Source organism: Mastigoproctus giganteus, chromosome 4, assembly GCF_048544385.1.
Source record: "Mastigoproctus giganteus isolate SK-2022 chromosome 4, ASM4854438v1, whole genome shotgun sequence".
Taxonomy (NCBI): Eukaryota; Metazoa; Arthropoda; class Arachnida; order Uropygi; family Thelyphonidae; genus Mastigoproctus; species Mastigoproctus giganteus.
In genome coordinates this window covers 158,735,492-158,747,580 of record NC_143578.1, presented here as the reverse complement: position 1 = coordinate 158,747,580, position 12,089 = coordinate 158,735,492, and the positions used below count along the sequence as shown (strand labels likewise).

Below are 12,089 nucleotides of genomic sequence, written 5' to 3'. Positions count from 1 at the left end.
GTTTTGAAAATTGCAGTGTCTGGAGACTAGACACCTGTGAGGTGATCTGATTGAGGTGTATAAAGCCTTGAATGGTTTGAGCAAGCTCAATGCTGATGGGATTCTTCCTCTTTCTCAGAATAATCACCTGAGAGGGCATAAATTCGAATTGAGGAAAGACAGATGTAGGATAGATGTGCGGAAGTTTGCCTTTAGCCAGCGGGTAGTTGGTTGTGGAACAGACTTCCATACCTTGTTGTGGACGTTGATAGCCTAAATAAATTTAAGGCTGAGCTGGACAGGTATTTGGAACGAATGGAGGAGTGAAATTGGAGGGGTTTTTTTTTGGCTGATGCTGCATAAGCTTGCTTTCTTGCATCATATGCCTCTACTAATGCTAATCTTATCTCTGGTAACTATATGGTTGTTTCGAATTGGTTGAGCTGATTTTATTCTTGTTATACAGGATATTTCTTTAAACCACAAGGTTTATGTTGTAACTGAATTGCTGATGGTAGTTTTACATCCCTTGTGAGATTTGCTGTATACTCTACATCTGTTGAAAGTTATATTGATGTTTTGCAAGATAGAATACTATGAATGTAAAACAATTAAATGTTCAGCACAGCTGTTTTTTGAACTGTAACATACTGGACACCACACTGGTTTTTTTGGGCATGCCTGGTCATTTAAGAATTTTTTCTTATTTTGTCTTGTTATTATTAGATAAAAAATTGTGAGAATACAGGTAATTTAATGTGACCCTTAAAATTAAATTTTAGTTGAGGTAAAATTTAACTGCTACTGATCCACTGGAATTTTATTTAAAAGAAAGGGTTCTATTGAAAGGGATGAATCAGATTGGTCCACTTGATATCGATGGGTGAACTGTTGATGATCCTGCTCAGGTAGCTAACAAACTAAATGAATATTTTGCATCGACATTCACTCATGAGGAGTTATTTAGCGAGGGGGAAAGCCAGAGGTGTATTCAACTGTAGCAGTCAGCTAGAGAATCTTGTGATAACTGAGAGTAAAGTGGAGGAGAAATTGTTGAAGATAAACACAAGAAAGGCACCTGGGGTGGATGGGATCTATCCAGTTATATTAAAGGAGGCAGCAGAGGAAGGAAGCAAACCCTTAGCCATAATTATGAGAGCTTCCTTGGACTCAGGGGAGGTACCCATGGACTGGAGATGTGCAAATGTGACCCCAATTCACAAAGGAGGATCAAAGGCTGACACAAGTAATTATAGACCTGTGAGTTTAACTTCTTTTCCAGGAAAATTAATGGAGGCACTAGTTAAAGAAGTACTGCAGGATCATTTAGACAAGACTTCAGTTATAGCTCGGACACAGCATGGTTTTGTTAAGGGGAAGTCTTGCCTGAACAATTTGATTGGATACTATGATGCAGTCACAAAGCAACTGGATGCAGGGAATAACTTTGATATTATATACTTGGATCTTAGAAAGGCTTTTGATACTGTTGCACATGGAAGACTGCTGCACAAATTGGAGCAGTGTAACATTGGAGGCAAATTGCTGCTGTGGATAGAGGGGGAGAAGGCAGAGAGTGGTAATCAATGGACACTGCTCGTCGTGGACTAATGTTATTAGTGGAGTCCCTCAGGCCTCAGTGTTGGGTCCATTATTGTTTTCTGTATTCATAAATGATATTGACGATGGTATATCAAGCTTAATGTCGAAGTTTGCAGACGATACAAAGGTAGGCAGGGTTGTCAAGGACACTACTGACACTATGCTGCTGCAACAGGATCTGGAAAGGTTGAGCAGATGGGCTGAGAGGTGGCAAATGAAGTTTAACATTGACAAATGTAAAGTACTACACATGGGAAACAGCAACCCCAGAGCAATGTATCAACTCTGTGGTACTACACTGACAGTGGTAGAGAATGAAAGGGACCTGGGGGTGGTTGTGCAGGCAGATATGAAGTTCTCTGAGCAGTGCAGACGGGCTGCAAGAGTAGCTCATGGTGTATTGTCAATGATATATAGGAATTTTTCTAGAAGGGATAAGGAGGTGATTATTCCCTTGTATAAGGCAATGTTCAGGCCACACCTAGAGTACTGTATACAGGTCTGGAGGCCTCATTTCAAGAAGGATGTAGAGCTGCTGGAACGAGTACAGAGAAGGGCAACAAGATTAGTGAATGGAACAAAGGGGTGCTCTTACGAAGAAAGGCTTAAGTTTTGCAAATTACAGTGTCTGGAGACTAGGCACCAGTGAGGTGATCTGATAGAGGTGTATAAAGCCTTGAATGGTTTGAGCATGCTCAATGCTGATGGGATTCTTCCTCTCGCTCAGAATAATCACCTGAGAGGGCATAAATTCAAATTGAGGAAAGACAGATATAGGATAGACGTGCGGAAATTTGCCTTTAGCCAGCGGGTGTTTGGTTGGTGGAACAGACTTCCATCCCTTGTCATGGAAGTTGATAGCCTAAATAAGTTTAAGGCTCAGCTGGACAGGTATTTCGAACGAACAAAGGGGTGAAGTGGAAGTGGTTATTTTTTATTTATTTATTTATTTTTTTTTTTTTTTTGGCTGATGCTGCATAAGCTTGCTTTCTTGCATCAAATGCCTCTACTAATGCTAATGCTAATTGTTTAAACAAAATTGAGAACTACTGGCCCACACTGACAGTGATATTCGTTATAAAAAAGATAACATCACCAACTTAGTTAAAACAAAGAATGGCGATGATTTTCCCTTGTCCTATAGAGAGACATTGGTTAAAAGAGCAAAAACTAGTTTACAGCATAAACATACTGATATCCATTATTGTTTTTGTTTATATACTAATATTCTAATTCATTTCTACATGTAAGTGTAGGTACAAATGGATCTGAACTTCTCAAAATTTCAAAGATTTTACAACACACACACACACACCCCTTATAATTCAACAAACTCAACAAAATTCAGTATTATATGCTATCTGAAAAGTTTATATGTTTTAACTAATTTCAGACTTGATGATTAGAACTGTTGAAAGTTACCCGTATACTCAGTTACATGGTTTAAGGTTCTTAGCCTCTAAACTAGTTGTTATTAACATAATTATTTTTACTGTCAAATTCTGCCTAAAATTTGATTACATTTTTCATACTTGACTGACTATTCAAAATTTCATGATGGATTAAATTTATATGCATTTTAAGACTGTTGGATGATCTTTAGAAGTTAATTGTTCTTTGTTTTTCTGTTTCTTTAGGCAATTGGAGAATTTGTTCTTACTGATCCAAATATGAAAATCAAATCAAAAGGTAATATTTATAGCATCAATGAAGGGTATGCAGGCAGCTGGGATAAAGCTGTTTCAGAATATGTGTATAGCAAGAAATATCCTAAGGTAAACTTTTGTTATATTAAAGAAATGCAGTTATATGAAAATAAGATAACAGGAAAAATTCCACTAATTCTGCTGGCTTTAATTTCACTGAATTAATTTCATTAAAGCATGCTGTGAGCAGATTTTATTGAAATTAAGGCAATAGCTTTATGTCTACACCCCCCCCCCTTAAATTTAATTTCTGAGCTTGGATAGAGTGGCCACAAAGGCAATTCATTTAAGAAATTGCCACAGTATGTGATAAGTGAAGATTTCACAGTTACATTTTAGTGCAGGCAGTGAAATAATTTTACGAATGCTTCTCTATGTTCAATTTTCACTTTTTTAGGACATCTTTGTCTCTCTTATGATTCATCCTTTTGGTAATGCCATATTTAAAAAGGTGTTAACAACTTAGCCAATCTCATGGATGACACTCATGGATAAGTGTCATCCATTAGAGATGACACTCATGGATAAGTGTCATCTCTAATGTAGTAGTAGTAGTAGTAGAGGCATGTGATGCAAGAAAGCAAATGTATGAGCTTATGCAGCATCAGCCAAAAAAAAAAAAAAAATCACACCATTCCCTCCAAATGCCTGTCCAGTTCCTCCTTAAATTTATTCAACCTATCAACTTCCACAACGACAGATGGAAGTTTGTTCCAGCAATTAACCACCCGCTGGCTAAAGGCAAATTTCCGCACATCTATTCTACATCTGTCTTTTCTTAATTTGAATTTATGCCCCCTTAGGTTCGTAATCTGAACAAGTGGAAGGATCCTGTCAGAATTCAGCTTGCTCAACCCATTCAAGGGTTTATATACCTCAATCAGATCACCGCGTAGGTGCCTAGTTTCCAACCACTGCAATTTGCAGAACTTAAGCCTCTCTTGGTAAGAGGATCCCTTCATTCCCCTCACCAATCTTGTTGCCCTTCTCTGTACCTGCTCAAGTAAATCTACATCCTTCCTAAAATGAGGTCTCCAGACCTGTACGGAGTACTCAAGGCGTGGCCTGACCATTGCCTTATACAGAGGGATAATCACCTCCTTTTCCCTGCTAGCAAAATTCCTATATATCATTGACAAAACCCCATGACCTGCCCTGGCAGCCTGTCTGCATTGCTCAGAGAACTTCATATCTGACTGCACAATTACTCCCAGGTCTTTTTCATTTTCTACCACCTTAAGTGTAGTACCACGCAGTTGGTACGTTTCTCTGGGGTTATTTCTACCCATATGCAGTACTTTGCATTTGTCAAGGTTAAACTTCAGTTGCCACTTTGTAGCCCATCTGCCCAAATTATCTAGATCCTGTTGCAGTAGCAGACTGCCGTTACTGTCATTAACAACCCTGCCAACCTTTGTATCATCTGCAAACTTCGACATTAAGCCTGATATACCTTCATCAATATCATTGATAAATATACAAAACAACAGTGGACCTAACACCGAACCCTGTGGGACTCCACTAATAACATTAGTCCAAGAAGAGCAGCACCCATTGATTACCACCCTCTGTCTTCTCGCACTTAACCATCCTTTTATCCATTGTAGCAACTTACCCTTAATACCATTCTGCTCCAATTTGTACAATAGTCTTACATGCGCAACAGTGTTAAAAGCTTTCCTGAAATCCAAATATATGATATCAAAGTTGTTTTTTGCATCCAGTTCCTTTGTAACCACATCATAATATCCTATCAAATTTGTCAGACAAGACTTTCCCTTAACAAATCCATGCTGTGTCTGAATTATTGCTGAAGTCTTGTCTAGATGATCCTGCAATGCATCTTTAACCAGCGACTCCATTATTTTACCCGGAACATAAGTTAAACTAACTGGTCTGTAATTACTCGTGTCACCCTTCGATCCCCCCTTTGTGAATTGGGGATACATTTGCACATCTCCAGTCCGTGGGAACCTCCCCTGAGTCCAAGGATGCTCTCATAATTATGGCTAAGGGTTTGCTTAGTTGCTTTGCCGCCTCCTTTAATATAACTGGATAGATCCCATCCACCCCAGGTGCTTTTCTTACGTTTAACTTCAACAATTTCTCTTCCACTTTGCTCTCAGTTATTACAAGATCATTAAGCACCATGCTACAATTTGATAACCTTCTGCCATTTTCAAACTTTAATAATTCCTCACGTGTGAATGTAGATGCAAAATACTCATTCAGTTTGTTTGCTATCTGAGCAGGATCATCAACAGTCGAACCATCGATGTCAAGTGACTTACTTAATTTGTGCATCTCCAGAATTTAGCCTACACTTCAAGCTAGTAAGCTGCCCAATTGCAGCAAGACTTTGTTGCTCCCTGCGTTTCACCTACCCAATTACTACCTTTCTCGACGTGCCATCCGCCCTCTTTTTCAGCTCAGACCTTTCGCTTTTAATTCAACTGTATACAATGAAGGATAGAACGGGCGTTCAGCAAACGTCCTGTGCCGAATGTGGGTTCAAACCCGAGGCTCCGGCATTACTTTGTGTTACGTGTCGTAGAATCTTCTGTCGTGATTGCCAGCCACCTAAAGTTAAAAGGTTGAACAAACAACGGAGAAGAAAATGGACCTGCCTCCTTTGCGCAAGTAACCCAAAAAGCGCGGCCATCTCGAAGGAAGAGATATCCACTATCACTCTTGCAGAAGAAACCCCATCTGGTGTTCTTGATGTGCGCAGTTCGATTGAAGGTAGTATTGTGTCGCATGCGTTGAGAACACCTGGAGATTTAAGCTTATGCTTTGGGAAAGACTTTGCTTCTTCGAATAGGGAGTTTGATACTGCTCCTGCTGCCTCCGCAAACTTGCAGGTTAATAGCCCCTTTGATTGTTCGTCAATTAAAAGCGCTCTAAGGGACAACACCTCCATACTCAATGCCCTCCCTGAAAGATTTAAGATCACTTTCGGGGAGATTTTGTCCCCAATAATCGACTCTCTTGCCTGCCTCAATAACGAAAATAGAAAACTCAGAGCCCAAAATACAGAAATTCTCGACCAAGTGCTCACAATGAATGAACAACTCAAGGATCTCAAAATCTTTATAAGTGAATACTGTCTTCCCTCTAGTCAGACGTCAGTGATGGACCATTTGGAACCTCAGGAGCATTCACAGGAAGCAGATGATGCACTACCAAGACCTCCAACTCAAACTGAGCACGTCCAGCGAGGAAATCGAGATCTCAAAAATCTGCACAGTTCACCTCGTTTTGCAGACAAAACAACTGAACAGATCGTAGCCCCGGCCGTGATGTTGAACCCTTTGGGTACTCATCCCCCTCACACCGCTCTCCATCAGCGCGATCCGACCTTCGAGGCTGACAGCCCTTTTATACAGGACAAGTGTATTATTCCTGGTGAATCTAATCTGCACCAACCTTGCAAAAGACGTCAGGAGAAGCCTGGTGGCCAGGTTCTGAGCCAGGCCCAGCACGGTTACAAGAGGATGGAGATGAGAGAAACCCCACGCCAAAACAGGGAGGAGCGGATCTATGCTCAAGCGGATGCCTTCTGTCTCTCTGACCAAATTAACCATCTTGCGCAATTTCCCAGGCATAAGCCACAAATGGCTTGCGCTTAAAGTGTTTTGACTGTGAAAACACAAGGTAACAGAACTCCATGCGAGGAGCCTAATATGTCGGTTCCTACTGAACCTGCCTCGGTCCCTCTGTCGCGGAGACTTGAGGAGATATATAATATTTCAGCTGTCCAGACCCGAGAGAGAATTTTTGTTTCCAGACTAGGACCAGCAACAAAAGTGGAAAGTATCAGGGCACTCTTTGCCCAAGAACATGGGATCAACTTAGACGCAAAAGCGATCAAAACCAGACACCCGACCTATTCTTCCTTTATCATCTCCTGCCCTGCGAATGCAAAGCATATCGTCTTGGATTCTAGCTGCTGGCCGGTAGGCACCCTTATAAAGCCGTTCCAAGAGAGGAGCAGATCAATCGCTTATAGCGGATCCAGGCGAGATAAACAGCCATAGCTACAAAAGGATGACTTGCTACCAGGTTCACACGAAGAAGAGATTCTTTGGTTTATGCAGAATGTACGCAGCCTAAAAAACAAGCTTCATTGTCTCCAGACTCTCCTATTGCTTAATGAGTTTGATGTCATCTGCCTTACAGAAACATGGTTAGCGGCAGATAGACAGCTTGATCTTACCCATTTTAACACCCCTTACAAACACATTGGAAATCACAGAATTAACGGGCGAGGCGGAGGTGTTGAAATCCTGTTCAACGATCGCTTCCAGCCAATAAGGACACGAGTGAGCCAGTCTAACAACTTTGAGGCAGTCTCCCTGACGCTGAGGAGTCCTCTTCTTCAAATCCAATGCTGCCTGGTTTACCTTCCTCCGGACCACAATGATGACTCTAGAGCGGAGCTGCTCACGTGGTTAGCAACCAACTTAATGCCTAAAATTCCAACTGTTGTAGCAGGTGACTTTAACTTGCCACTGCCCAGGCATGGGAATGCTCTTGAGGGCCTTGAGGCCACTCTTCGGGCCTTTAACCTTACACGGTTAGTGACGCAACCAACTAGAGCGTGTCAAGCGCTGGACCTAATCTTCCACAACTTAAAAGATATCAAACTCCTACCTGACAACTTTCGATTCCAATCTGATCACTCGCCAGTTGCACGTAAACTATCCTTACAGAGCAATTCCCTTGGGTTACCTGACGAGTACTCTGCTGAATTGCCTAGGATAGTCTTCTCTACCAAATATCTGAAGCCAGAGATCATTCTCCAATGCTTGATTGGGTTTGACTGGGGGCGTCTCTATTCTGAGCCGTTGGAGGATGCCATTATGCTCTTGTCGGAACAACTGAAGTTAATTGCACTACATGGTGCAGCCAGAATCACCAGGAGTGGTAACAGGTCGAATCGGGGCAATAAGGAAACTAAGATGGCTTTCATCAAGAAGCAGAAGGCCTACCGGAAATGACAGAAAACTCAACTTCCCTCAGACCATTCTATCTTTAAGAAAGAAAGAGCTTGCTTCTTGAAAAAGAAAAGGCTGGTCCTTAACCAAGCTGTTCTCAATAGGTTGAAGAGTGGTAGAAGGATCCTTTCGAATCATCATCATCATCTAGCCATTGACAAAAAGCTTGTCCAGGAATGGGCACAGTTCAGCTTACAGCAGGCAGATTTTCCTGACTCTGATTCCTTTCTCTCGCAGGAGGACTGGTTACCTAGGGCACACTTGTCTGAAATAGAAATAACTAGAGAGACCCTAATTGATGTCATCAATAAACTACCCAACAAAGCCACTGTAGGTCCGGATGGTTTCCCCACTCTTTATTATCAAAATTTGCAGCCCATATATAGTCGACCTTCTCCTTCACCTTTTCAGACAAATCCTGCAATCTGGAATAGTTCCTTCAATTTGGAAAACTTACCATGTTAAGCCCATTCCAAAGATCAAGAAACCCAAATCTCCTAAAGACCTGAGACCAATATCCATCAGCTGTTCTTTACTCAAAATTTTCGAAAAAGTAATTCAGTCAACAATTGCCCAGCATTGCTTTGCACACAGGCCCGAGTACCTCCATACCATTCTACAAAGGAGATCGACAACTACCAATCTTCTTGATACCCTCTTCAGAATTCAGCACACCCTTAACAACAAATCACAGATTGATATCATATTCCTCGACATAAAATCGGCTTATGACAGAATACACCTCCCAGCTCTCTTTACCATTCTGAAACACTACTTCGGCCTGGCGGAAACCTTACTTCAAATTTTGAAGTCTATTTTACTTCCTAGACATCTGTCTGTGACCCACAATGACTTTCAAGTAACTTTTGACGTCTCAAGAGGCATCCCACAAGGAAGCGTACTGTCAGCTATCTTGTTTGCAGCAGTTTTGGAGCCTTTCCTTGCTCAGAATCCGAACTTTGTTTCCTATGCCGACGATCTGAAGTTCTACGTGAGCTCAGATCATAATCATCAGATTCATGATATCAACCAACAAACTTCTAGGCAGATATTGAGCTTGGAAAGTTATCTTGCCACAATAGGGCTGCATCTGAGCCCTTTCAAATCAACACAACTGACGATAACCAAAAAGAAAGCCAAAAATGATATCCAAATCTTTGTGAGTGGGGAACCGGTGCAAAAGGTGACCTCTCATACTGATCTTGGCCTCACCTGGGACATTGGGCTCACATTTCAGCCTCACTTTGCCAGGATGAGGCAGAAGACGTACGCTGCTCTTTGGGCAGTGCGTCAAGAGCTCGTTGGTGTGCATCAGCCAGCGCTGCTTGCTCGGCACATCCTGAGGTGTATTACGCCGATTCCTCTCTATGCTTCGGAAATTTGGTCATCTGCCCCTGCCTCATACCTTCAGAAGTATCTTAGTTTAGAGTACTGGTTGCTTAGATGGATGAACAGGTTGGTAGGCCACACCCTAACTATCTCCAGATCTACCCTACAAGCAAATCTAGGCACCACTCCCTGGAGACATATCATCATGACAAAAAATGTCCTCACGCTTGCACGGCTTATAATGAGCCGAATTGATGCTCCATCAGTATCCACATTAATCTCTGGCCCGAGGAGGGCAAGAGGGAAGCACCCCGACTCCTGTCTCCCTCTACATCTTACGCTGTCAAACATTGATTCCCTGAGGAACATGTTTCCAGCCAATTGTCTTCGGATCTTCAATAAATTTAGGATCCACCCTGATAGGTTCTGTGAAGACAAGCCCTACAGGAAGGAAATCCTCAAGAACTGTTACCAGATTATGAGCCTATAATACTCACCTGCTCCTGGACAGACTTTTTTTTTTTTTAACTTGCCTATTTGTATATGACAAAGACTTTCTGTCTTCATGTAATCATGAATATTACTGTATATTTTGTACATTATTGTTTATTTAATCCTGTAAAAGTCTCGGGTCGAGCATGAATGTACCCTTGTTTATTGTACATTGTGTTCCTCGCACCTTAGTCTGTATTCACACCCTTCTGGCACAGAGCCGTCCCGGGGTGACCCAAGGTTTCTTGGGAAATAAACTGATTTTAATAATAAAAAAAATAAAAAGTGGACCAATCAGATTCATCCCCTTCCTTTTAGAGTTTATATAAGTAAAGAAATCCTTGCTGTTTTTTTTTAGCATCTTTTGCCAAGGATTTCTCGTAATCTGCCTTCGCCTGCCGAACCTCCTTTGTGACCTGATTACAGATTAACTTATATCTGCCATAGGCTTCTGAGTCGCTTGATAATTTATATGCATCCCATGCATTTTTCTTCTCTGTTACGAGTCTCATTAGTTCATTTGACAACCATTTAGGCCTAAACCTTGAACAATATTTCTTAATAGGTATGAAACTTTTAGTAGCTTCCACGATTAATTCCTTGAATGCTTCCCACTTAGAATTTACTGTTGGTAACATCGTCAGTTGATCCCACTGTACAGAATTTAAAAACTGTCGGAGACCACTGTATTTGCCTTTACGGAAGCAAAAACCCTTTCCTTTACCTCTGATGGTAATTAAATCTTTAAGTAAATCCCACGTCAGTACACTATGATCACTGCCACCTAGTGGTTCTTTTATCTGCAAATTCCTAATACATGAATGATCACTGCTGATAACCAGATCAAGAGTATTACTTTCTCTGGTTGCCTCTCGAACATGCTGCTGCAGAAAACAGTCATCCAGTAAATCCACAAAAGTCTGACTAGTGTGTGAATGCCCACCCCACAAGTTCCAGTCAATATCTGGGAAGTTAAAATCCCCCATTATAAGACATTCCGATTTAGTAGCCCACTCTATTTCTCTGTACAATTGTTCATTGTACTCATTCGAGTCATTAGGCCTATAACACACTCCTACTCTAATTTTTGCTTTCGCAGTGCTTATGTCACACCAAACTGACTCAACAGTGCACTGTTCATCTCTATCAACTGGATGCACTTCTTTTGATTTTATGTTTTTCTTTATTAACAGCATAACACCTCCTCCCTTCCTATCCTGTCTATCCTTTCTGTACACATTGTACTCCCCAAATTCCAGTTCGGCATTCCTTATATCTTTGTGACACCACGGCTCTGATATCCCAACAATATTCGCCTTTGATGTCTTGACCAACACTTCAAATTCATCAAATTTATTTACTATACTTCTAGCATTGGTATACATTCACCTATTCTTATTCTTAGTTACTCTAACACATCCCATATACCCACCTGTTTCACGATGACTGACATCCGTCCCTGAAACCCCCAACACCCCTTGCTCCATGTCGCTACTTATTCTAATAGAAGTTGTGCAAGAATCACCTTCACCTCTGCCTACGGCTACTGTTAAACTATTAGTCCTTGTATCCCCCCAAGCTATCAGTTTTCCGACCCACCTAACACTGCCTTGATAGCATCAGCAAATATTCTTGCACCCTTTCTATTTAAGTGTATCCCGTCCCTGTAGAAGCAATCTCTCCTGTTAAGAAGTACAGTCTTGTGATCATGACAATTAACAGCCAGATAAACAAACCCTAATACTGGGGCTGTGATGGCAACAACTGAGGCAATATGACAAAGCTATTCCTGTGAATTTAGTTAGTGACCTATTTTTCTGTGTTGTGCCACTACAGTATTGATAAAGAAATAATTCAATATTGGTAAATTATTTTTTCTTCATATTCAAAGTACATTACATTGCAGGGACCAGAATGTGTTGATAATAGATTAAAAATTTTAATACAGTAATGTTTATAAATGAACAGTTTTATAGACACTTCA

General features: G+C 41.1%; 1 protein-coding gene across 1 annotated transcript in view; it reads left to right on the top strand.

Moving 5' to 3' along the window:
• The window catches only part of fbp (fructose-1,6-bisphosphatase), a 101,429-nt gene that overhangs the window by 46,781 nt on the left and 42,559 nt on the right, over positions 1–12,089 (top strand). Inside the window, exon 4 of the mRNA XM_090371838.1 lies at positions 3,219–3,356. Within this exon, the coding sequence (XP_090227964.1) occupies positions 3,219–3,356 (138 nt within the window). The remainder of the gene's footprint in view (positions 1–3,218; positions 3,357–12,089) is intronic.